The sequence below is a fragment of the Lonchura striata genome, chromosome 3, assembly GCF_050655825.1.
Source record: "Lonchura striata isolate lonStrDom1 chromosome 3, ASM5065582v1, whole genome shotgun sequence".
Taxonomy (NCBI): Eukaryota; Metazoa; Chordata; class Aves; order Passeriformes; family Estrildidae; genus Lonchura; species Lonchura striata.
The window spans coordinates 39426926-39452543 of record NC_140705.1 but is presented as its reverse complement, the minus strand read 5'-3'; the positions used below and the strand labels follow the sequence as shown (position 1 = coordinate 39452543).

At 40.3% G+C, this 25618-nt stretch overlaps 2 protein-coding genes across 27 annotated transcripts in view; one reads left to right on the top strand and one right to left on the bottom strand.

Moving 5' to 3' along the window:
- MMS22L (MMS22 like, DNA repair protein) overlaps positions 1 to 1834 on the top strand; it is an 88802-nt gene extending 86968 nt beyond the window's left edge. For both annotated transcript variants that reach the window (XM_085574872.1, XM_085574871.1), the window contains one exon: positions 1143 to 1834. In XM_085574872.1, coding sequence (XP_085430998.1) covers positions 1143 to 1227 — 85 coding nt within the window. In that variant the 3' untranslated portion in view covers positions 1228 to 1834. The remainder of the gene's footprint in view (positions 1 to 1142) is intronic.
- A 7145-nt stretch (positions 1835 to 8979) lies between these two features.
- KLHL32 (kelch like family member 32) overlaps positions 8980 to 25618 on the bottom strand; it is a 118897-nt gene continuing 102258 nt past the window's right edge. For all 25 annotated transcript variants that reach the window (XM_085574892.1, XM_085574880.1, XM_085574881.1 and 22 more), the window contains 4 exons: positions 16936 to 16994; positions 14361 to 14553; positions 12124 to 12218; positions 8980 to 10332 (listed from right to left, as the gene is read on the bottom strand). In XM_085574892.1, coding sequence (XP_085431018.1) covers positions 10171 to 10332; positions 12124 to 12218; positions 14361 to 14553; positions 16936 to 16994 — 509 coding nt within the window. In that variant the 3' untranslated portion in view covers positions 8980 to 10170. The remainder of the gene's footprint in view (positions 10333 to 12123; positions 12219 to 14360; positions 14554 to 16935; positions 16995 to 25618) is intronic.

Sequence of the window (25618 nt, the reverse complement as noted above, 5' to 3'; positions counted from 1 at the left end):
GTTTTTCTTTTGTTAAATACTGTTAATATGTTAACATTCATCCCATTATCTACAAAATGCTGAAAGCATGCAGGTTGTTTAAGCTTCCTGAAATACAAGCTTGAAGATTACTGAAGAGCTACATTTCCTTTATCCTCATCACTTAAACCGTGTATATTAGCTGATCTGTTGTCAATGTTTTCTATTAGTAATTTGTATTTAGAATGTGCTCCATTACGCAGCAGGCTGAGGTGATCCATGAGCATTTTATTGTAAGAACACTCATTTTCTCTCTTCAGGAACACCTGATTTTCTCTCTTCTGTCCCAGACACCAAATAACATGATATTAACGTATTCAGTGCAATTACTGTAGACATTAAAGTGCAAATCCATATCTATAAAAGAAGTAAGGTTCAGAAGTCGCATTAAATGCAACTTCTAGTGGTGATGTCCAGTGTTGTAATTGCAAGGAACTAGTATGAAAAACTGCAGTTTTGTTTGCTCAAGGTAATATTTCATGACAAAAATAGATAATTAGAAAAGACCTAAATGTCAGAGGCAGTGCTTTAACAATAATTACATTGTCTGGGTTGGAGAGTATTAGAATGAACTTAAGGTGAAAAGTCTCATCAACACATATGCACTCTTCTGGAAAATCCACTTGAGTGACAGTTCCCTTCTGAATTCCAGGTTTATTTTAAAACAGTCCTTGGTTGAGGATGGTGGTCTGAATCTGAGTGCTTGGGCTGCACCTAAGTGCGAGGGGCTCACATCACTGTGCTGTGGTGAGAGTCACAGGGATTGCTTAGGCAGAAATGAGAGAGCAAACGTCATAAAGTCTGAATGCTAATATCTTCTAGGCCTTGGAAACTCCACATTTTTAAGTAAGGAACTTGTATTTCACAGCAGTTTACTAAACAAGTAGGTTTTTAAGCAGCTCCACTACACTTCTAGCTGTAAACAGTACAGTCCCTATACTTCCTCTGATCTGGCCATGCTGAAGAGTCACAGCAAAAAAGCATTTGAATAGGTGTGAGGAAGTTAAAATATTTTAATATCTCAATATCTAAACAATGTGTTTAGGAATTACACACTGTTACTTCTAGGATGTGTGAGATTATTAAAGTAACATGTTACATGTTTTGGTTTTTTCTCCCAACAGAGAAGCCTATAAGAGACTCTTATCTCACCTTGCAGAGGCTGGACAAAATGAGATACAAAAACTGGAAAATGAGACAGATCTGTAATGTGCTGGTGATTAATCCTTTCCTCTTGGACATTATGACATTGTTAGTACCTAAAACTACAGACTTTGACGCACTTGACAAGTTCTTTATCTTTACAATGGAAATACATGTATCAATTTTGTGGTTGTATTTTCCCCAATTTATGTATTAATTAAAAAAAAAAAAAACTTTGGTATTTTATTATTGTCATGCATTTGAAAATTGTCTCGATATCCTGATGAATAGCAATAGAGAGATTGAAAGCTAATTTATTACAGATTCAAATATCTGTATGAACAAAGCCTATACAAGACAGGATTTCAGAGAATTTCACAACTTAGTTCACATTGAATGAGACCTGTCCCTCTTAATAGTGTACTTTTGAAAATATTACTCAGTCTGTTCTTAAGAAAATCATAATTTTGTAATTTCTAATTTATTATTTTAGTAGAATGGGAAAAACATGTGCTCTCTAGTACTCAATTTGTTGAATGCATTCACCAGGCGTTATGCCAGCCATGATAAAGCTTGTGTTAAGAGAGAGTATTTTTTCATATGTTTATGTTGCACAGAATGTATATAGCTGTCTTTAACTTCCACCTGTATTAAAATATTTCAGTATTTCATATTCCATTGTAAAGCCTGTCTGTTTTCTTTGTGGATAATACAAGAAAATGCAGGTTTAGATTTCCTGTTCCCTTTCTTTCCAGTGCTATGTTCTTAAAACTGATCTATATTTTCCAGTGGTCCCAATGTTTTTTTTTATTAGCTATCCACTTATACTAGGTGTGAAAGGTGGGAAGGGCAAAAGAAGAGAGGACAAACTTTTAATTAAAATACTCATCATTTGATAATAGGCTAGTAATTATTCCTGTTTGCTGGGAAAGTTGGATCTTTCAAGTATTTTGCTGTGTTATGGGTCTTTCCAGGATGGATCTAGCTCTGTAACTTTTTCTACATTTTTTTTCCTAAAGTGCTCAGGAAACTTTCATTAATGACTGTGGTATCCACACTTTTCACTTCCCTCAATAATTTGAAGCTTTCTGAAAATTTCTGAAACTCCTTACTGGACTTTGGAGTGGGTTTGCTGGTAATAGCAACACCAGTGAGCAGGCTCTTACTTTTAAGTTATTCACATTTTAATTTTACAATGTTAACGGAGAGGAAAAATTATTTTTATGCCTAATAGCTCCCCAAAAATCCCTAAAATCTTGTACAGAGCAGCTTCCCTTTTGTTACAGTAATCTTATCAAGTTGAACTAGATAATCTTCTTGCCTAAATCGGCTATCAGTACGTCAGATAATGCAGTAACTAAAAGCCTCTTTAGGCTACTTAATAGTGCAGAACATGGAGGTTCTTTTCATTATGAAAATAACTTATTGAACTTGCATTGTAGCTTCTCGTAAGCTTATGTACCTGGGAGTTTTATTCATCCCAGGAGGATTTTGCTTCTGAAAAGCTTGTTTTAAAAAAAAATTAAAAACACCCCTCTCCGAGAGAAATTAATTAAGATACCCTTGAAATTTGAGTCCTACTACACAGTAGATCCTAGAACAGATGTCTGACTGTAGTATTACTTCCTGAAAGTACAAGCTGTGATTTTAAAGGATAGGACAGATATTACAATGAAGCATTTAATGATATGTTTAGTAGGTTATTAAAGACATATTTAACACTATCTGTAGTGGCTGGAAGTTTCTGAAAAAACAACAGGACTTCATGTAAATGCATAGCAGCTCCTGGCACATGAGAAACTAATTTAAACAGTTTGGAAAATACCGTTCTTCTTTGTCACAAAGTTAATGCCAACAGAAACAATGCATTTTGCATCATAGTCATCAACCAGTGCCAAATGGGGGATCTGATGGGTGGTATGGACATTAGCAGATGTGACTGATAATTCCAATAGTATTAGTGAGAGGAAGACTTGTAGAGTGCAAGTTTCTGCTGACCTACCAAGCATACACCAAACAGCAGTACAAAACCAAGCAGGAGGAACAAAGAAAATGCTGGTTTTAAGTAAAATAGAGAAAAAATACAAAAGCTAAAAAGAATATATATCTTACTAGATGCTGTCTGTATAAAGGCTGCTTAAGGCAATAAACATTATTTAAATTAAACCTTTCTATATTATTTTATACTAAACAATTTGGTTTAAAAAGGGATAGATTCAGAGTAGATACATGGAAGAATTTTTTTTATTATGAGCATGGCGAAACACTGGGACAGGTTGCTCAGAGAGTTGGTAGACACTCCATCCCTGGAAACATTGAAGATCAGGTAAGATGAGGCTCTAAGCAACCTCACTCATTTGAAGATTGCTACTCATTGCAGGGGTGTTTTACTTATAGGATGGCAAGGGTGTCTCCCAGTGCGCTTAAAAATACCACTGCTGCATGGATGAACATTTCCTGCAGCTGTAAATTCTGCAACAGATGGTGAAAAGATCCTGAAAATAAAATTGTAGATAGATTACCTAATTCAGAGAAATTTAATTATTCAAACACATCTATATAATGAAAAGTTGGTGGTATTAAGCTGTTTTGAATGTTATGATGGTTTAACCCCAGTGAGCAGCCAAGCCCCACACAGCTGCTCCCCCACCAGTGGGACTGGGGAGAGAATTGAAAGGGCAAAAGGTAGCAAACTCCTTGGTTGAGACAAAGATTAATGGGGAAGGCAAAACCCACAAATTGGAATGGCATGCAAATAAACCAAAGCAAGGAATAAATTCACTGCTTCTCCAGGGCGGGCAGGTGTTCAGCCATCTCCAGGACAGCAGTGCCCCATCACACGTAACAGTGTGGCACATAACATGGGAAGATGAACACCATCACTCCAAATGTCTCTTCCTTCTAACCCCAGTTCATGTACCAAGCATGATGTTGTATGGTCTGGAATATCCCTCAGTTTGGGTCGCCTGTCCTGGCTATGTTTCCTCCCAGCCTCCCAAGCACCCCCAAACCCCTCCCCAGCATGGAGTATGAGAAAGCAGAAGAGGCCTTGGCTCTGTGTAAGCCCTGATCAGCAATAACAAAAACATTTCTACATTATCAACCCTGTGTTCAGCACAGATCCAAAACACGGCCCCATAACTGCCCCTGTGAAGAAAATTAACTCCACCCCAGCCAAAACTAGCAGACACCTTAATTAATTACTGATAACTATAGAATGACTGTTTGTCAGTGGAGTTTTAACAAAATTTTTAATTTCAGTATGCTTTTTCTTGTCCTAGTCTGACCAGAATGTTCTTTCATTTGGAAATGCTAATACTGGTGATGGGATACCTGTCTGAAACCAAGCCATCATAAGCCTTGCCAGAATTTTCCATGCTGATCTCCTTGGGCAGAGGATTCTTCCAGGATATAAGAGGACATATTTTTGTGATGTGTGTTTATATATACACTTATATATACTTAGCACCCTTTTTTTCCCTGCAGTGTATAGAATTGAGATCTAACTAGATAGTATTTAATCTTTCTATTTCCCCTATTCCAGAATTCAGAATACCAATCACCTCTGACCCATTATCATCCTTGTGATATGAAGCACATGTCCAGTACATGATGAACAATGGCATGCAGAGGGAAGTCTAGCTTATCTTTCCTTTAGTAACAAGATAACATGAAAAGAAATACCTTCCCTTCAGAATTCACATGTGACTTCCATTAGTCCCACAAAGCTGTCCCTCTGTTTCATAAGAATTTTATGTTTGTTATTGTTATTGAAGAACAGAACTATGCTAATTTAAATTACTTTGTTTTCATTTTCAATGGAAAAAAAAAGGGGGGGAGTACATGTTTTGATAAAAATGAGGTTCTGAAATAGGAAAATACACATATTTTATGCTAGAATAGAGCAGCAGACCCATGGAAGGAATAAGGTCCTGGCCTATCTGTTGTAATTGAACAGAAGAGGAACTGCCAATAGCATGAACTGCTTGGTCATCTAAGGAACTTTGATAACTCTGCACTTAAAAGCAATATAGTTCCCTCAGGAAACAAGAGGTTTTACTGCACTCTGGTTTTCCTTCTTTCAGAAGCTTTTTGAAAATTAGGTATGCAATGGGTATTTCCAGATTAATCATATTTTAGAATTTTTAACTATTACTTAAAACTCAAATTCAGTGTAATCAGCCCATCTGTTAGCAATGGTTATAAAATTATGTTGAAGATTAAAAATCTGATGCAGTGTCAATATGTCCTAGCATAATTAAGCTTGTTTTATGATGAATGACTAGGATATGGCTTTTGTCTACTTGAGCAGCTTCAAAGTGGTAAACCTTTTGCAAGTTTAATGTACAAAGTGCAAGGTATGTACAGAACAACAACAAAAAAAAAAAAAAAAGCAAAAGCTCAGATCCTCTCTTTGTAGATGTAGTATCTTTAGAGGTCTTTGGAAATGTCAGCAGAGTAACTCCACATTACAACCAAATTCACTGCATTTGTCAGTCCATCAAACACTATCTAGCCTCTACCCTTCTCCCTGCAGAATGACACCAAAACAGGCATTAAAAATGCAAATTGGCTAAATTAATTATTTGGTTTGGAAAGGCCCAGCATGACCTGCATAGGGCACCGGTGGAGAGTTAGCACAGCATTTACTTACAGGAATTGAGGATGTTGCTAAAAATACTCTGTTCTTAAGTACTTGAAGCATTGCAACATTAATGTTTTAAGCATTTTAATTCTGGCATTACTGTGAAACTGCTATATACAATCATCTCTATTGGAAAACCATTCTTTATGTGGACACTTTATCCCTTTGTAACGTGTCCTTGGGGGAGAAGAAAACCCCTCATTTTGCAAAAATAGAACTGCATAAGTCCTTTATACACAGTCTTACGTGCTAAACTTTCTGCAGTCTTCCTCCCCTACAAACTCTGTCTGCAGATGAAGTGTTTTAACCTTGCCCTCTTAATTTATTCTACATTTTAATTTTCAATAAACAGATGCCGCCTCTTTTCGCGCCTGTTTCCACATTGTTCCACATTCTGCCTGGGTTGTTTCTGCATGTGTGAATATTCAATTATCTGTTTCTCCACGATTCTGCAACTTATGTACTAAATGTCTGTACAGGTTTGGGGGAGGGTAACTGGGGAAGGCAAAATTTAGATGAAAAAGAGTTACAGAAGTTTTAGCTCTTCTTAGAATTAGGAACTTGGCTCAAAATCTGCTAAACTAAGAAGAAAATCATAAGCCACAACTAGAAGTCAAAGGATTACAAAACCATTACTGTACAGAAGCAGAATTGCTGCACACTGGCTCATAATGGAAGTGTTTCTTTAGTCAGCGCTTGGGTGTGAAATGCTTAAGAGACACCAAAGTGGCAGAAGAGGCTGTTGGTGCTGCTGCTGCTTGTGAAAATTGGCATTTTATGGATTAAAAGCAGAAAGTAGCTGATTCACTTGTGATTATTTATAGCTAAAAGCTGGTAACACATTTTAGGACTCAAAGGTAAAGTACATATTTATATACTTTAATTAAAGTTATATAACAGATAGAATATTATTCTTTATGGGAGTGGCCTGAAAAAGATCAGAGAACAGGTCTTCAATACTTTTGGGTCTTGTGGGCCAAAAGTCTTAGCTGCAGATATAAATAGCCTTAATGTGTAAATCTAAGGAATACAGGGCACTCTCTTCCTAACAGGACAGTCAGTGACTGCTGCATTATTCACTGGTAGGAACACCTCTTTCCCTGAAGCAGTATTGAGTTCTCACTGGTTGCAAACTTGTCCCCTTACCTTGCACACTCCCACCTGGATAAATGACTTGTGCTGGCATCTGCTCTCCCACTGTGATGATCAGACTCTGGCAACAGAACCAGCAAGCAGAGAAATAATATTTTTGTTCTGGGCAGCTTTAAGGCTGTGTGGAAAAACTGAGCTAAACTGTGTCAGAGGTACATACCAAAACCAGTAGGCTGGGTAGAGACAAAGGTTGGATTCAGAGTTGTATGTCTGCCCAAAATAGTACAAAATTTAGAACATCACAGGTGGATCAGGAGGTCACACACAGGATTCTGCAATCATGGTAGTTTTAGAAGCCAGAGACATTCAATGGAAGGACGGCAGAGCAAGGACATGGTGATTCAGAAATTTCAGCTCACTAGGCAGCCTTTGCAGGAATCCTGCACAGCTGCAGGTGGCAGATGAAGCCAGCCTTGCTCTCCCATCCTCGCTCCTTCCAGCTGAGACCCCTCAGACACGGCAGGGTGCTCTCTGTCTGCTCTTGCATCCACACTCCTCCCTTTTCTTACCTGGCAGTAATTAACAGGGTTTTGCTCATCTGGCAAGGGCTATGAGGCATTTTCTGACTTCAGGTGCAGCAAAGCACCCGCCATCTGGCCTGTAGGTCCTGCAACAAAAGCAGAAAAACCCAGATAGGAAAGTGTGACACAAAACCTTAAATGACCAAGAGGTTGCTGTGAAAGACCTCTGTAATCAGTGGAGCCTGATGATTAAAAGCCAGAGCAGGATCCTGACACTAATAGGAGCATATGTGTTGTCCTGAGGCTCTGTGGCAGAGGTACCCCTGACCAATATAAAGCAATTGCACAGCTGTTTAAAACTGCCATTCACAGTGCAGACAATTGGTGACAACTAGCAGAGCAGTAGAAGTGTCTAAAGGGCAGAGCAAACATGATAAACAACTTTCTTGCCTTTCAGACCTTGAAACAAGAGGCACATGCTGCTTTGCATAAGGAAACTGCTCCCCTCTGCTTCTCAAACTCAGACCACTGCTGCCACTTTCTGCCACTGCTCAGCAGTGATCCATCCTAATCCCTCCCCCTGCTCTCCAAAAGCAGCAGTTTAAACGATTCCATAGCTACAGCTGTGGTAAGCTATGAGACCTAGGAATAAAAGTGTTCAAACTAAGCTGAGACATAGAAAACACACTTTGCACAATTGTCCAGAAGTGCCCTGGGCTTTACTAACAGGAAGTGACAGTTCTGCCCCCAGAACAAAACCAGATCACTCACCTGGTGTGGCAGCTCTGGGATGAGACTCAAAGCTCTTGCATAAGTTTTTATTATTGTAGCCACCCTCCTCTTGAAAATGACACATGTTCTCTGTGTCCCTGAAAGCCACATCTAAGTCAAAGTTTGTGTACTTGCCTGGCTTGGACCCTGCAGCCCACACAGGAAAACAATTTCTGTAAATGGGCTGTTCAGAGAGCTGTCCCTTACATGCAGAATTCCAGGAGATCAAACAAATTAAACCAATAAATTAAAATATGCCTTGATGTAGAGCCTATTCAGCTCCCATGCAGCATAGAGAAAAGTCCTGCCTAGATATAGGCATGCTTGGTGCACAGAGGGAGATGGTGTTAGCAACTTGAGCCAGTGTGCCAGGCAAAGACTGTGCAGCTGCAGCTCAGCTTGAGGCAAGGAAAGTGAGAAAGCTCAGAAAAAAAAAAACAAAAACAAAACAACCAAAACCCCTGACCATAAAACATTCTAACCTGATAAGTATGGAAAAGGAAAGGTGATGTTCCACCAATACACTGCCCAGCAGGAGACAGAAATGATAATAAAGTTACCTCCCTGTCATCAGACCCTTAAAAGTTAAAAGATAGTTTTGATTAGAAAGTGCTGCTCACTGGACGAAGTAAACCTGTTCCCGTCCAGCAGGCACAGGCTACTGCTGCAGCACGTTCCACATGTGGCATTAGCAGGAGCATCAGCAGGAATTTGATAGGTCTGCTCAGGCAGCACAGTGGCAGGGAGCTGATCAGTAGGTAAGACAGAGAAGTGAAGAGTATCCATAAATCAGAAATAGAGAAAGATTTAATTACATGCTTGGTTAATATTTACAAACATTGACATTTTTGTTCAATATATAAATAAAAGACAGAGATAAGAGACAGGGACTGCCTTAGCCAAGCAAAGCCAAAATACACCAGGTTAGAGTATTTGCTGTGAGCTGGCATATGCCTGGAGAGTGGAATGGAGACACGCTATATAAAATGAAAGAATAAATAAATAAATATTGACATTGTTCTACACCTGTTTAGCCTCTGGAGACTAGTGATTTGTGGGACCATATGTTGGACAAAATGAGACTGTTCACTGATAATTGTAAATGTGGTGACCCCTTGCAAACTGGATATTAAAAATATTAAGTAAATGGCACATTTTAATTATACAGTAAAGAGGCTGATCTCCACCACTAAAAGACTGCAGCTGTCAGGAAGAATTGATCATATGACAGAAGGTAACATTTATTTGGTAGTAGACCTTGGTAAATGACATCCCAAACAATCTTTAGATTCTCAGACAAACACATTCAGTTCAGACTTGAGTTTAACCGTGAGGCTTCATTTTCTTTGCCTTTCAGCTGAGACAATTTTTATCTGTTCTTCATATCCTATAGGGCTTGTTTGGTTTTTTTTGTTTTTGTTTTAATCTGTTTTGAAGTATTTAAATTTCAAATGAAGTATTATTAAATGAGAAACTGTAAACGATGGAGTTCGGAATTGGAAGTCAACACATTTGTTATTCTTTTTGCCAAAGGTATTGAGTAAGTTGCATAATTAGCACAGTATTGTATAATCTTTGTCAACATAAACAGAGCATTTTTATTGTCTTTGAAAGTGCCACTGGTGAACAACTGAATGTGCAGACTCCAAAGAGCAGCGGCCCAGGAAGAGCTGAGAGCATCCACAATGGCTGGCAAAGTTGCATAAGGAAATGAAGAAGACACGTAGCAAGTGGCCACCGGCAGAAATGCACAACGCGCTCACGTATCTGCTTCTGCGTCTGAGGCTGAGGAGAGAAACCGCACGCAGGCTTTGGATCTTCCTCCCTGCCTGCTGTGATCTGACTTTAAGACAAATGTGTGATGGTAAAGCAGCAGCCCAAGTGGATTGATTCTTCTCACTGACCCAGAGAAACCCTTCTATACACAGGGTTTGATGTTTTCCTCCTCCACTTCCGATTCCGTGAAGCGCAAGGAATGTGTCACATTGTGCCGATCCTGTGGTGAGGCACTTGCAGAGTCTGAAGGTTGGGACACGTGAAATAAGGAGCTGGAAGAAAGCAGGCTGCTATTCCATTGGAAGCAAAGGGGAGTGTGGGCCCATAGAATACCTCTTCCTTCCCCTCCTTGCTAACATCCAGCACCTGCATGGCAAAGCATACAAAATATTTTTGGGATCACAGAAGAAAGCTGAAACAAATTTGCTGGCACCCACCTCACGTATTTACTATTAATCCCAGAGGAAAAGGTAGCTTAAGGTAATTTTTAGATCATTTATGGATCTGGTGATCCATTTGCTGTTCTCAGACCCAACCCAAAACCTGAGTGCCCAGGCACTTGGGAGCAAACAATGACATTGGATCCTGCTTTCCTGGCAGGAGAATATGCAGCCGTGCAAGTGGGTTACTCTGCACAGAAGGGCTCCTGTTAGCACAGAACACAAATCATTTGTCAGCTCCAAGGTATTTAGTGGACACAGAAGCTCTATGGAAGATGGGAATGCCAAATAAATGGCTGATTTAAAGTAAGTAAAGACATTTAAAGAAAAAGTGGAATTTTTTCTTCCAAAGGAGAGAGTAACCTCAGATTTCCTCAACTGGAAGATAAAAGGGCTAGTTTTGATGGTTAAAGCCAGGCACACTGCCAACAGCTGAGGAGGGACAGCACACACAGCTCTGCCAAATCACTCAATATATTTCTTTTCCCTTTTATGTCGGGACTGTGTCAGGCAGGCTGCCAGTTCATGACCAGTCTGGGGATATGGACAAATGTCCATTTAAGAAAGCAAGATCCCAGGATTATTTTTGCTTGTCACTAAGCTCTATTAAAACCCAGGTGCAACACTGCAGAGTACCTGTTGATTATAAATGAGCCCACTGGTGGAGCACAGCTGCTATTACTCCATCTAAGCATGTCAGCTATATCCAAGCCAGACTGAATGACTTTTTCCAATAATTTTTTTGGTGTGGTATCCAACAACTTGCTAAAACACAATTACGCTAATGACCAGAACATGTTTTTAACTGTTTATCTTGCATTATCTTACACTTTACAAATTCATGCTACTAAATGTTCTATATAAGACCAGCAATTTGGCAACCTAATGTACCCCCTTCCTATGCTAAGCCTAACTTCTAGTCTTATGGGAGAGTTTAGAGGTGAAATTCTAAAATCCAAAAAGTTGGAAGCTAATAAAAAGGTTGTTTATCAACAAAAGTGCAGAAACTGAGATATAAACAGGACTTTCTGCCTTTAACTGCTCAGCTGGTGACAAAGCAGTGGCTGTGATGTAGAACTTCTTCCCTCAGAAACATGCAGAAAGATAAGAATTCCTAATTTCTGTACCAAACTACCTGAAAGCCATGGATCTGTGGGTGAGCTGCATTTATAAAATATGGGAGAGCAGAAGAGTTTGTTGGACAACCTATTGCCTAGGGCAGGGATCAAAAAACTTCCATTGAAGCTCTAAAGCAATAAGCAGTAGGGCAGGGAGTAGGCTGACTGCACCTGGTCAATGAACCACTCATTAACTCTGGCTGCCCTTCAGAAACACAGCTCGGAAAGAAAAGAAAAATCCCAATATGGGCTGAAAAATTCTTAGCCACATCATCCATTTCTGCAACCCTTTTACTTTTGAACTTGATAGTGTAACTGCTGAATATATACATATTATTTTATCCAAACCTTGCCAAAGGAAAGACAATTCACCCCTGGTTTACTGGAATATCTTAGAGGAATTTCATCTATTGGCTCATCTGGAAATACTTTTAATTTCTACAGTATTTCCTCTCTGTTTATGCAGGTTCAGTGGCTGCATAAGAAATGTCCTTAATCTCTCCTCTTCACATGTATTTTCCTTTTTTAATAACAACTGTGCAAAACTTATACTTGCAAGATTATTGGAAAAGACTTTCAAAGAAACCTAAATCGCTCACCTGGATGCATGCCAAAGGCTCATTTGTCCAAATCGAATAGCCACCAACTAAATATATTCTACCATTGTGGACAGCAACTCCAGACTCATTTTGACCTAAAGCAAAAAAGGAAATAGAAACCACTTTCAGTGTTTAATTAACCCTTTTAACACCAAATGCTGGAGTTCTGTAATGGGATGCAAACACTTCTAGCAGTGACGTGACTGTTTCAGAATTCCCAACGTGTCAGAGGGAAGGCGAGGTGTGGGGGAGCAGTTCCTTCTCTTTGCAGGAGCCCTGCCTGGTGCTGCCCAGATGAACATTAATGTGCTGTGCAGGGGACCATCCTCTCCCTCCTCATGTGTGTCTCAGGGGACAGACACGGTCCCCACCTGCCCCTCAGCCTCCATCAGACACGAACAACCAAACAGGCTGAGAGCCCCGAGTGCCCCTCCCGTGCTGCCCACGCCTGTTCAGCCCCACTCCTCCAGGTACAAGTACGATGAAAATCACAGGAGCTGCTGCGCAAGTTCATCCCCATAGCAACCGTCTCCCAACAAGTTTGGAAGTTTTGAAGGAAAAATAAAGCCTAAAAAAATCTGCACTACACAGTTCACCAGGCACATTTACTGCCAGTTGTACTGACAGAAAGAAAGGCTTAGGTAGCTGCTTAAGGCACGGGTTGTAGAAACAACCTGGAGGCACTGGAGAGGAGGCTGCTTCACAGCATTCAGTGGGACAGGGTCAGCTCCAGAATGAGAAGGGCACCTGCAGCTGCAAATCAGATTACATCCTTCTCAAAGGCTGCCAGTTCCTCCACATAATACAATAATTAACTAGTGAGCAAAAGACACATGAAAAACTAGTTCTGTTTGACCATGTGCAATTCCTTTTTAATCTGTACCTCTCTCCCTAGTGTCCAGCAAGTACTCTGATGGCCTGACTTGGAAACCAAGCAGCCCTACTGTTGGTGCTTCTCTAAGAATGTGTCACATGCCTATCTGGAAGTGTGGCCAACCGGTTCAGGGAGGTGATTCTGCCCCTCTGCTCCATTCTGCTGAGACCCCACCTGCAGTGCTGTTCCCAGCTCTGGGGACCTCACTACAGGAAGGATAGTGACCTGTTGGAGCAAGTCCAGAGGAGGCCACCAAGTTGATTAGAGAGATGGAGCACTTCTCCTAGGATGAAAGGCTGATAGGATTGGGGTCTGTTCAGCCTGAAGAAGAGAATGCTTCAGCGTGACCTAATTGTGGCCTTCCACTACCAGCAGAGAGCCTATCAGAAAGCTGGAGAGGGACTTTTAAAAGGGCATGTAGTGACAGGACAAGGGGGATTGGCTTCAAGCTGGAAGTGAGTAGGTTTAGATTAGGTATTAGGAAGAAAGTCTTTACTGTGAGGGTGGTGAGGCTGCTCAGAGAAGTTGTGGATGCCCAATCCCAGAAAGTGCTCAAGGTTGGATGGGGCTTTGAGCAACATGGGTCTAGTGGGAGGTGTCCCTGCCCATGGCAGAGGGTGGGAACTAGATGATCTTTAAGGTGCCTTCCAACCCAAACCATTCTATGATTCTGTGTGTCTCCCTGGGATTCAAAGGGATACTAAATCTGGGAATTTTATCAGGTGGAGGTGAACTTTGGTGGACTGGGTGTCAGGGACAGTGAGCTGTAGTGTTTTCCAAGTTCCAGTTGTAACAGTTCTTCCTAATAAGTGAAGAAGAACTTTACAGATCCTGTGGTTAACTAAGTGCTCAATTAATTTCTGACTTGATGGAATTCCAACAAGGACATGTCCTTTTGGGTGATTTATTAAGAAGATACTATTTAGACATAAGCAAGAGTTAACAGATTTCAATGAAAGCTTTGCCCTATAATGCCAGCAGAAACCACTACAAAACAACGCTACGTGGTAAAGACACATCAGTCTCCTGTACACTCACACAGGGAGCTAAACCAATACCACAGGCAAGCTTTTGGAGAATGAAAAAACAGTACTGGTAATATTATGACAAATTATTTTTGACTGCCTAATTAAATGAAACTTATCTGCACCTTCTTCAAAATTTAATGTGCAATGTATGAAAACAAATATTTTGTAGACCACCGAATGCCAGAACTGTAATGAAAAGTGTCTTCTTGGCTGACGGTGGTCCCTAAATTGGAAGCACTTGTCGCAAAGTCATGGAGTTCCACCTACTAAGGCATCTAAAGGGAAAAGATGTTTCAGTTCAACAGTAGTGAGCTCCCTTTTTGTACAACACTCACCTGTCAGCATGTTGAAGCTGCAGCGGGTCCACTGGTCGGCGTCTATGCTGTAGGAGTCGATGTGACGGACCAGGATGCGATCGTTGTTGTAGTCGAGGTCGTTCCCACCTAACACGTACAGCTTCCTTTGGACAGCGGCCATGGAGTGATACACTCTCCTCTGCAGCATCGGGCTACGGCTTAACCACTTATTCTGCAAAGAGAGAGCTTGTCTAAGCACTGCTCAAAGGCACACCTACAGTGGCAGTGCAATGAACAGTAGCACGGTACTGGTTTCTTCATACCCTTGGTCAGGAACCACAAGTGCAAATACTGGTTCTGGTCATATACTAGACTTGTGTGTTGGTTGTATCACTGAATAAGGATAGTGGACTTTCAACACATGGCTTATAGTTCTCACATTATATATAGTTCATTAATTTAATGACATTTCTTCCTCTATTTTTTTTTTTTTTTGTCTACTCATCAGGTTTCAAAGGTCTTTTTTTTTCCTCTTTATAACTCAGTAGCAAATTCTCCTTAAACCAGACTATTAAATGTCTCCTTTTTATACAGTGCTAAAATTATCTATACCAATGATCTCTGTTATGTGAGAAGAGAGATTCTTCTGCCTTTTGTTATTCAGAAGCTTATTTGATCTTATCCTTGGGGAATAAAGCAACAGGAAAAATAATTTCCTAAAGAATCTTCTCAAATGATTCATTTGGTTTAATGTCAACCCTTTATTTGTGGCAACTTAGAAAGTTCCAACCCTTTGCATATTTTTGTTATTCATTAACAATATTCAAGAATTTTACCTGTTTAGGGGAGAGGCAGGAAGACATGGAAGACAAGGGATTAAAGCAAAGTATTTTATAACTGAGAAAACAATTGCTCCTGCTATGCCTACCAAATCAAGCAACCTGGCAAGGGATTAATTTAAGTGGAGGAAGTTAAAAATCTGTGATACATGTGCAGCAACTCCAGAGTGTCTAAGCCTTCTGCCTTTTAACCACCACAATATATAGCTATACATCTCAATGTGTAATAGTTGAATATTAGGCATTAATGTTTGCATTAGTAGTCCAGTCTCTTAACACCAGACTGTAGACACCATCTGCTTTGCAAAGCCTGCCTGCATCCCCTGATTATATCTTTAGCTTCCTCCACTGCAGTGCCTGCCAGGTGAGCCTCAAAGCACTGCAAAGGCAGCGAAACAGAGGGGCCTGGCAGGGTCATTTCTAATAAGGCAGTGTGTGAATACTAATCAGTGGTGGGGAGGCAGAGGTCAGCGCAGCGGCTTGCTGGCAGGTAGCTGTGTGCTCGGTGGCAGATGGCAGGCATTATCGACTCGCCACAAAGGCCTCGCGCAGGAGCAGGCGCTGGGGCTCCGTGATGGAGCTATTGAGATTCCGTGCGAGATGCAAGCAGATGTGATGGTTTCCAGTACCCACTGTAAACAATATGCCAGCAGAATTTTTAAAAAGAGCCTGTGTGTACAAACACGAAGCAGACGTCGTTTGAAGAATGCAAGTGCACAATTCCTCCATAACTCTTCACGCGCCAGGCTGGGTTTTTTGCCATCAGCAGGGCACACTGAGGCAGCCCCAGCACCAGGATTTTGGGGTGCAACTTTCACATCAGTAAGTGAAGAATCCCAAGAGAAAGGTACACAATAGAGACAGGGTATCCAAATGTGTGTGCCCCTCACAAGCAAAGTAAGATTGCTGCCTGTAACTGCTACTTGGATTTAGGACAAGTCAGCATTTGTAGTCAATGACAAAACTGCACCTCGAAAAGAACGAGGCAGGTGTGTCATCTCCTGCTTTCTGCTTCAGGCCCCGTATGTGCTATGCTTTAAATAGTCAGTGGGAACCACAGAGAAGTATCTTCTGGCACAATTTTGTTCCAAATACAGCAATCAAAGCCCCTATCCTACAATCAGAAAAGTCAATACTCTTCCACGTGGGTGTAAATCAGGCTATGTAACTCTGATTGCAAGCTTAGGACTTTTAATTCCTAATACAAGCAAGAGGGCATAACCATGCCCTAACCCTCTGAAATGGTTACTGAGCTGTGCTAACCTAATCAAAACACATACATTATGTATGAAATAATCCCTAAAAGATATTTTAGGTGCTTGGGTAATGAAATGATAGGCACCCTTGCAGTCAGCAGAGTAAGTCACGGCCAGGTAGTACAGTTCTCAAAGTATTCAGGAAACAAAAAGGCCCATATATGCAATTCAAAACAGAAATGCCAATGACAAGGAGCAGTTTTGGAACACTGACTTTGAGTATACATTGCCTAGGATTACAAAACAAAAAAAAAAAAAGAACAAGCAAAATAAATACTGATAAATACAGGGAATTTAAAGCACATTTCTGTATTTAATCTAGGATGTTTCTAATTCCTACAGGCTTAAAAGACATCATAAATTGTCAGGGTCTCCATCACTCAGTACAAAATGAATTTAAAACACCACTAATTAAAGTGGTCAGCACTTTTAACTTTTAGCCTTACAAAATCTTTGTATGTATTTGCCAAGAGATCTGCTTGAAGCAAAATGGAACGTATATAACACACAGATACTCACCTGCTTAGGATCATAGACCATGAGTCTATTTTGATATTGTGCAGTATTTGTTACTCCTCCTATAAAAGAGTTGATACAGGTTAAATTTTTTCATATAGGCAAAGCCAGGACCAAGATCTGTACAGCGAAATAACCAATTCTAGAGTTCATCTACAGATAATAATTACATTACATACCAGCATTTCTGCTTACATTCCACTGCACTTCTTAATCTGGTTACAAGGGAAAAAAGGAGCCCTATTTGTCAAATATACAGAAACACAGAACAGCATCAATAAACAGCCACCACACACTTCCTTTGTAGAGCTGATTTTATGGGCCAAAAATGAGTAAAAATTGATCTCTTTATACATAACTGTGTATTCAACGTTCATCAAGGCACAAAGATGGAACATACAGTGTGTGACAGGGTTTAAAAGAGGAGGAGGTGGGCTTGTATCAATGAGAAGCAAGAGGTCAGAGAGAAGCTCTGCCTTACCAAAAGCATGACAGGGGATACCACTGCCAGTTAAAGGCACAGTCCAAGCCTGTGCAACTGTGCTTATCTATACATTTGAAAGAAATTCTGTATTTAGTTTGTGTTATAGAAAACATCCCATTTAGTTGTAAACTTAGATTGGAAGCCCTACCAACAGTGATCAGGAAATCGCCTCAGAAAAGCTCAGAATAGACTCTGACTAAAATAGATGCTGCAAACCAGCTGTTTACATCAACACAGTAAAGAGACATTTAATGCCTCATCATCCCTTTCTTACTTTGTTTTCAATGGCAAATTTCACTAGGTAAACACGGAAAACTTCTTCAGTCTGTAATCTTACCTGTGCAAACATGTTTTTGAATGTGCTCAAGCCTTCTGGGGACATGGTGTCACTGCAGCTCTGCCACAGTTCCCAGTCCCCCTCTGTCAACACGCTGGGCCCATGGGAAGATGGAAGCAGAAATAATGTCTGCAAACTGTGCCTCGCCTTCATTCTGCCACGAAGTCTGGGCAGAACTGGGCATGTCAGTGGCCACACACCAGTGACACTCATACTGACAGGCAAACTATTTATATCACAGTTTTAATGGCCCCTACCAGTAGTGGACAAAATCTGCAGCAGTAAGAGGAAGGATTTTCATCTTACTACATTTAATTTTGTGGATGCTTCCCTTTTCTGTCTGGGCATACCCATTTCAGCCAGGACAGCAGCACAGTGTCTTAAATTCCTGCTGGCTGAGTTAGAGGGCCAGTCCCCCTAAGGTTGCTGGGTTGGTTTTTACTCTTTTATCCCCAAGCTCTGTGCTGGGGAATTCTTATTTTGCCAGCCTCCAACTAGGCCGAGGGCAGCATTTTGGTTCAGAGCCATATTGTTGTTTTGAAGCAACTCTGCCACCTCCCCCATGTTATTTTAGGCTGTAGGTTGGGACTAGTGTGCATTCAAGGTAAACCAGAAGCTCTGCTCCAGATGTGCACCAGCCATATTCCAGTTCCTAATGGGAGCATAAGGGTGCAAAATAATAACTGGTCTTTTGGCTTTGTACCACGTGAGTACTGGGAACATTTGAGCCAGAAGTCCAGAACAAACCTAGCCCAAAGCAAAAAATGTGAAGTGTACGTGGAGTAAACACAGAGAACTTGGTGCCAAGGTTTTACCTGATGATCTGCTCCTACTAGGCTGAGCTGCTTGCTGACATAGAAGTATCCTCTGATCACTCAAAAAAACTTGAGTGGGGCCAAGAATCTATAGCAGAAACTACAGATGTATCTATTTTAGAGTCTTCAACTGCAGCAGCAAGGAGAAACAATGCTGTTACTCGGGTTCATCTCTGCAAGCAGCAGCCTGTGGTAGGCACCTCCAGAGGGATGACAGCCCAAATTCCCAGCTCAGAGATACCCACAGGCTGAGAGATAGCTGGGATGAGATGCAGTCTCTCCAAACTGTTTCCATCACACTATGACACACCCTGCCCATCACAGCACATGTGAAATACACGCACAGGAACAGACATCAGAAAGCAAAGACTGCTCCTATGTCTGATCTTACAATCTGTTATTTGTCTCTACATTGTTGTGCAGCCTTCACATTCCTAGTGGTCATCAGCTAGACAGACAAAACAATGTTTTCTAATATCTGCTTTGTAATTAGACTTTTTTTTCACATACATTTATTTTCACTCCCAGCACAATGGCTAAAATGAGACATCAGATTAGTATTTTGAAAAATACAAATCATAGTGATTTGGATTATTACCTCCAGAATGTTAAACTACAGGAGACACATTTGAAACACAATTTTGGGTCATACATTTCCATGCTGAAAGGGCACCTTAATTTGGGAGGAAAGATGTGAAGGAAGAAGAGAAAGACGAGTGTTGTTTCCTCATAAAGTAATAAAATAAGTAAAATTATTTCCTTCTCTTCACAAAGGGCCCCTCACATCAAGTACACAGCTTACATCTTTTCCCCTGCAATATTGCTCATCTCTGGTGTTTTATCATTACATTCCCTTCACATACCGCTCTTCACTTTTAGATTAATCTGCCAAAATGAGATGCTAAGGATTTGCATACAGATTTGACTACACAAAAATAGATCTGGAATTAATAACAGTCTCTATATGTTTTAATTTCTTCTAGACTGGAGTACCCTTGCCTCCAGCAGTATTCTTGGCTTTGAAAGTCATCAAGCTGATTTGTCTGCTCTTAGGTTATGATGCCACATGCTGCTACACTGTCCCCTGCAATCAAAGTGCTCGCAGAGATAGATTCCATGCCTTCCCCTAACAAGTATATTTTATAGATTGGCAGTTTTGATCTCCCCTCCCCAGGGGGATAATCTGCATCTTAACAGGTTTCTATAGATACATCTGTCATTAAATATGCCATCTTATATCTGCATCAATTTTCAAACTCTAGTTCCTTCTAACTTTGAAGTGCTATAGCAAAAGTTTAAAATTTTCTGCCAAAATTCAGATTTAACAAGTCTGCAATGTCCTCTTGAACTATTTTTTTTAAATACTACAGACAGCTGGGAAAGGGCAAAAGAGCATCATTATGTCTCTTAAAAATAAGAAAAGAAGGGGAAGAAGAGTTTAAATGGCACTAAAAATAATACATACTTTCTCAGAAAAGAAATGGGGTAGTTCTGACAGAATTTCTTACACTTCTCTGTTGTGTTTTCTATGAGGAAAGGAGAGGATAGAGAGCCATCATAATGAGAAATAGCAGTTAAAAATACAAACTATGCTATTAAATTTGATGTCAAGCAATAACAGCTAATGTGGTAGTAACCCAACAGTTAGAGAAAGAGAAAATAAAATGTCTGACTGGTTAAATGACAGAAAATTTGCAGTTTGGTCAGCATTTGCTGTTTTTATAAACATAGTGATGATTATACCACTTTATATAAGCAGCTTGCTTTGAGGGCTCCAGTTCCTGGGAGACAAGGAGCATCCTCAAGACAAGACTGTCTTTCTTGCTCTTTCAGACAGGAGCACACCCTCATGGAAAGGCCATCATCCAACCCTTGGGCTCACAATGTTTTTACACTGTCACAGTAACTTGCTCACTCCCTTGTAGGCTGCAAATGTTGCTTTTTAAGCCTTCCAAGACCTGTAAATCCCAACTCATGGAACAGTGCCCCTCTACATGGGTAAATTGCTCAAGGATACAAAAAAATACCTTGTCCATCCCTTTCCCACACTTGATACACATTTTGTGTTATTACAGTCCTCCCAAACACTCCAAAAACTGCACTGAGAAGCACCTTCAAGACACACTTCTAAAAAGAGAAGGGTAGGAGGCAGTAGATTCAACATTTTCCTCAATGACAATTTATAAGTCATATTTATAACGAGGCCTAGCAAGGCCCCATATGACTTGAGAAATCTGATCCAATCCAGATTCCCCAGAAAATATCACAACTCTCTCTGCAGTCCCCAAGCGCGAGGCTGTGCGCAGCAATCCGAGTTCACTGGGAGACGTGTAAAACTACATGTTGGCAAAGAGCTCCCGTGTGTGCTCCTTCCAGCAAATCCAGGGAATATATAGAAACCCACGACATGTACCCTAAGGTGCTCTGCTATTTTAAAACAGAAATCTCTCCTCTCTTAGGTGTCTGTGTGTTAAACACAAGATAATCCTTCCCCAACGCGCAAAGCAAACCTGCTGCCTCTTACTGCAGCCAGCCCAGGTGCAGTGAGGACAGCTGAGCTGGAGAATATTCTCTCAAGGTAAGGAGTCACCTGGGAGAGGCCAACAGCAGCTCTGCTCAGTGCTGACTCCAGATGCAATCCAGCCACAGACAACAGGGGCACAAGCCCTAGCTTTGTTTAAATCATTAAAGCTGGATGTTTACATTCAATCTAAGGAGAATAAATGGCATCAAACCAATAATGTCCATCACTGAAAGGTGTGAGATCATTCTTTCAAATACAGTAAAAATTAAGTCTGCATATATATGGAACATAGGGGTCACTAAGGAAATTTTTATGCACTTGTTAACCCCCCATTCCCAGTAAACCCTGTGTCAGCCACATTGTAAAACTTGATTTGTATAGATTTTGTAAACTCCTATTATTCCAGATCTATTTTTTAATAAAATAATTTTATAGACTTTTCCTGAGAAAAAATTCTTTACTTCATGACAGCATACTGATAGTAATGTCACACTTTTCATTCCAAATCACTTGCAAACTCAGAATAATTCTTCAAGATATGTTATCACCATCATTTCCTCGGTCAAAATCTCACCATTAGGGACCAAAAAAAAACAAACAAACAAACAAACAAAAAAAAAAAAACTTTAAAAACCAAAAGAATGAAACTTAAATTTTGAAAAAAAAAATTATTTGCTATATTAAATACAAAGCAACTGTAGAGGGATGGCTTGCTTACCCCCTTCCCCCAAGCTGAGTTTCTATGTGCATGTCAAGATGTTATTTTAGCTGACACACTTAAGGTCAGACAAATTGGGCCACTGCAAAACACCTGTGTAACACTTTGTTCTAAACAAGACTTTTCATGTGTTAATCTCTGGAGCACCTAAGGCAAAGGGAAGTGTCATTATCCCAAGATGCAGGTGCAGGAATGGCTCAGAGCTGCAATGCCTGGCAGAGGTTCCCTATCCCTCGATGTCCCCAGGGGCACTAGACCTATACCAGTGGAGGAAGGTTAACATGGATAGAAAAGGAGGTCTCCAGATTTGCATGTGCACTCCACAGAGGATGCTGGGAAATGGGCATAGTTCAAGTCCTCGCTCTTATGGAAAATATCTCCCTGCTTTTATAGATAGTGACTGTTAGTCATGTTGAACTCCAAAGTGTTTAGTGTACATAGATTTTCTTTCACTGAAATACTTCACTTTACAAGCATTGTGGCATGCAATTCATTTGTGAAATTGGACATGGCATCAGATGTTAACTGGGCCCTAGAAGAATCACCTTTCTATAAAATTTCCAAACCACCTGCCCAATGCAATGTCAGTACAGAGAACTTATTTGTTGTGGTTTAACCCTAGTCAGCAACTCACAAAGACACTCATTCACTCCCCCCAGCATGGGATGGGGAGACAATTGGAAAAGTAAAACTGAGAAAATTTGTGGGTTGGGATAAAGAGTTTAAGAGGTAAAGCAAAAGCCACGCACACAAGCAAACAAAACATGGAATTAATTCACTGCTTCCTATAAGCAGGCAACTGTTCAGCCATCTCCAGGAGAGCAGGGATCCATCAAGCATAATGATGATTTAGGAAGTCAAACATCAGCACTATGAGCACCCTTTCCTCCTTCTTCCCCCAGCTTTATATGTTGAGTGTGACACCAGATAATCAGGAATATCCCTTTGATTAGCAGGGGTCAGCTGTCCTGGCTGTGTCCCCTCTCAAGCCCTTGCCCATCCCCAGCCTCCTTACAGGTGGGGTGGGGTCAGAAGTAAAAAACACCCTCACTCTGTAGAAGCACTGCTCAGCAATAACAAAAATATCCCTGTGTGACCAGGACTGTTTCCAGCACAAATCCAAAACATTGCCCAGACTAGCTGCTAGGAGGAACACTAACTCTATCCCAGCCAAAACCAGCACATTATTTTAATAAATTCTCATGCTTTGTTTTTCTTCAAATAAGAAAATAAAATTATGACTGCAGGGGAAAAACAATAAATAATGACATAAATATGAAAATATGGAGCTTGAAAAACTCAAGGGCTGAACCCACTTGTGCTGAGCAGAGGGACTGATTAGTTTCAATGTGCAAAAGGCTCCCTCTTTTAATTTTCTTCTGTCAGGTTAAAAACCCCAAAGAGATGGTAGTAGCTTAGGAGTCCCTCTGTCACCTGAACACAAGCCACCCACCTACGACTGCCAGTGTGTAAACTCACACAGCAGTCTATTTTGTCCATTTTCCTTTCCTGCTGCCTTTGCCATGATTTTATTAACTATTAGTTTTGAATCCTTGTCATATTTGTCCCAAAGGAGCAGCAAAGCAAAGCTGAAAATGAATCCAAATAATAATAGAAATTCCTTAAGTCTAGTTAGCTTTTGATCAGCAAAGCCTTTAAGAGGGCATGGGGCTGTAGCAGAGGCACTGAGTAAGTTAATGTTCAGTGTGCAGATCAAGCTTTGATGACACTCTCCACAAATAGAAGGGCTAGAAACTTATATTATCACTATTTAATTTATTCTCTCACTAAAAACCTGGGCACATTTCCATGGTTCCCTTGCCAGCTCATAGCAGCAGACTGACTTTGAGAGCTCTTTGCTGATGGCCTGTATTTCCCAGAAAAAGCAGCAGGAATGCAGCTCAAAACATTTCTAACTCAGACTAATTTTTTAATTACTTAATTTTAGGCCACATACTTCAAAATTAGGTTCCCTCCTGTATTGCTAATTACTTTCATGCTAACTTCTTATATTCGGTGATGAACAGTGGATTTTCCAGCAGTGACTATGATACAATAAAACATCTCTCTGTACTATTCCCCTGCCCCTGAATGTATATGTACCACAACCTACATTCTGGTCCTAAGCAATTAATTAATAATAGAAAGATAGCTACAGTTATTACATCTCCATCCAATTTTCTTTTTAAAATAACTCTATTCAATACACAACCAGGTTTCAGTGTGAGAGGACAAAATTCAGATTGATATCTACTGAAGTACAGCACAGTAAGTGCACTCTCATAATTCATAATAACCTGTCATAATTGAGAAACTCAAAACTTTCTAAGCATTTTCTCAGAATCTATCAAAATACAACTGAAAAGCCATGTCTACCTTATTCCACTGTTGGTAGCATTTTCAAATATAAATGGAACAATACTGCTAAAATGTTTTTTTGTTGTTTTGCCTAGTTTTAAAGAATTCATCCAGTAAGCTTCCACTTACCTCTTCCACTGATTCTACAGCTCTGTTAGAGGCATATCCTTGAACACAATATCACACTGCATAAGTTTCTAAACAAAAGTGGAATTTAAAGTACACAGGCATACATTTCACCTACATAACTAAGCATACGAATTAATCCTTAGGATAATTTCCCCTTTCCTAGCAAATTTGTAAAGACTAAATTTAATCTTCAACCAGCCCCTTGTTTGACTTTAAAAATGCTATCAGATACTTGAGTTTTGATGGTTTTGTTTTGTTGTTTAGGTTTTTTTTCCCCATGAGATTAAGACAAAAAATATTACTTTTTTCTAGTGCACATTCAACGATTTCACGTGAGAATGTGTAACACCATTTTTTAAAAGGTCCTATTCTTCATAAATACTGACAAATGTAAGCCACAAAACAAAACAAAAAAATAGCAATCAAGACACAGCAATAGTAACATCCATGTATTTGAAGTGCCCACTGCAAACACACCCCTCTCTGCTAATAAAATAGGGAAAGTAGTGAATAAACACAATAATGCTCTGAATACCAAGCTGGTAGCCTAATGCAGAAATCCTGTTCCTGTACTCTACCTGGGTCTCTCCTCAGGTTTCACACAGCACAGACTCTACAAGACTCCCTAAATGATGGTGACTAAAGAAAATGACCCAAAGTACCTGCCAGGGATCTTGGTGATTTGCTGTGTTCTGTTCTGCTTTTAATGCCAAAGCCACCATTAATGACTTTAGTGCATATGTCTTAAAAGAGATACCTGCTAATTCCCCTCCCCATGCTTGGGAATCCATTCCCATGAGGCACTTAATCCATAGAGACAGAAAGGTTCATCTGCTAGCCTAAATGACACACTTTGAGAAGCACAGCACAGGCCTAAGAAGCTAACTTAATCTTCCATTCATTTTCCATCCTTTCACCAGAGGCATTCCAGACCATATTAAAATCCCCAGAAGGTATCTATGGTGAAGATGCCAATCACTGAACATTTACCTCAAGGGCTGGCCCCATTTACTCATTAGCTTCCTTAATAAATATTATAACTATATAACCTTCCGTGGCACACTTCTTAGTAAAGGGGGGATATGTTTCTGTCAAATCTTCTGTAGACAGCATCGGCCATATTCCAAAATAACTAATACCCACTCCGAGGACTGAGGTAACGAAATCCTCCCACTCTCAACAATGGCACGTAACTAAAGACTCAGTTGCAAATTACACATTCTTTTAGGATTATAGGGTCTATACATTCATCTATCTGTGCCATAAAGCCATGATTACATCCAGACAGCCTTGTGCACTTGTTATGGACAGAGTCATGGAT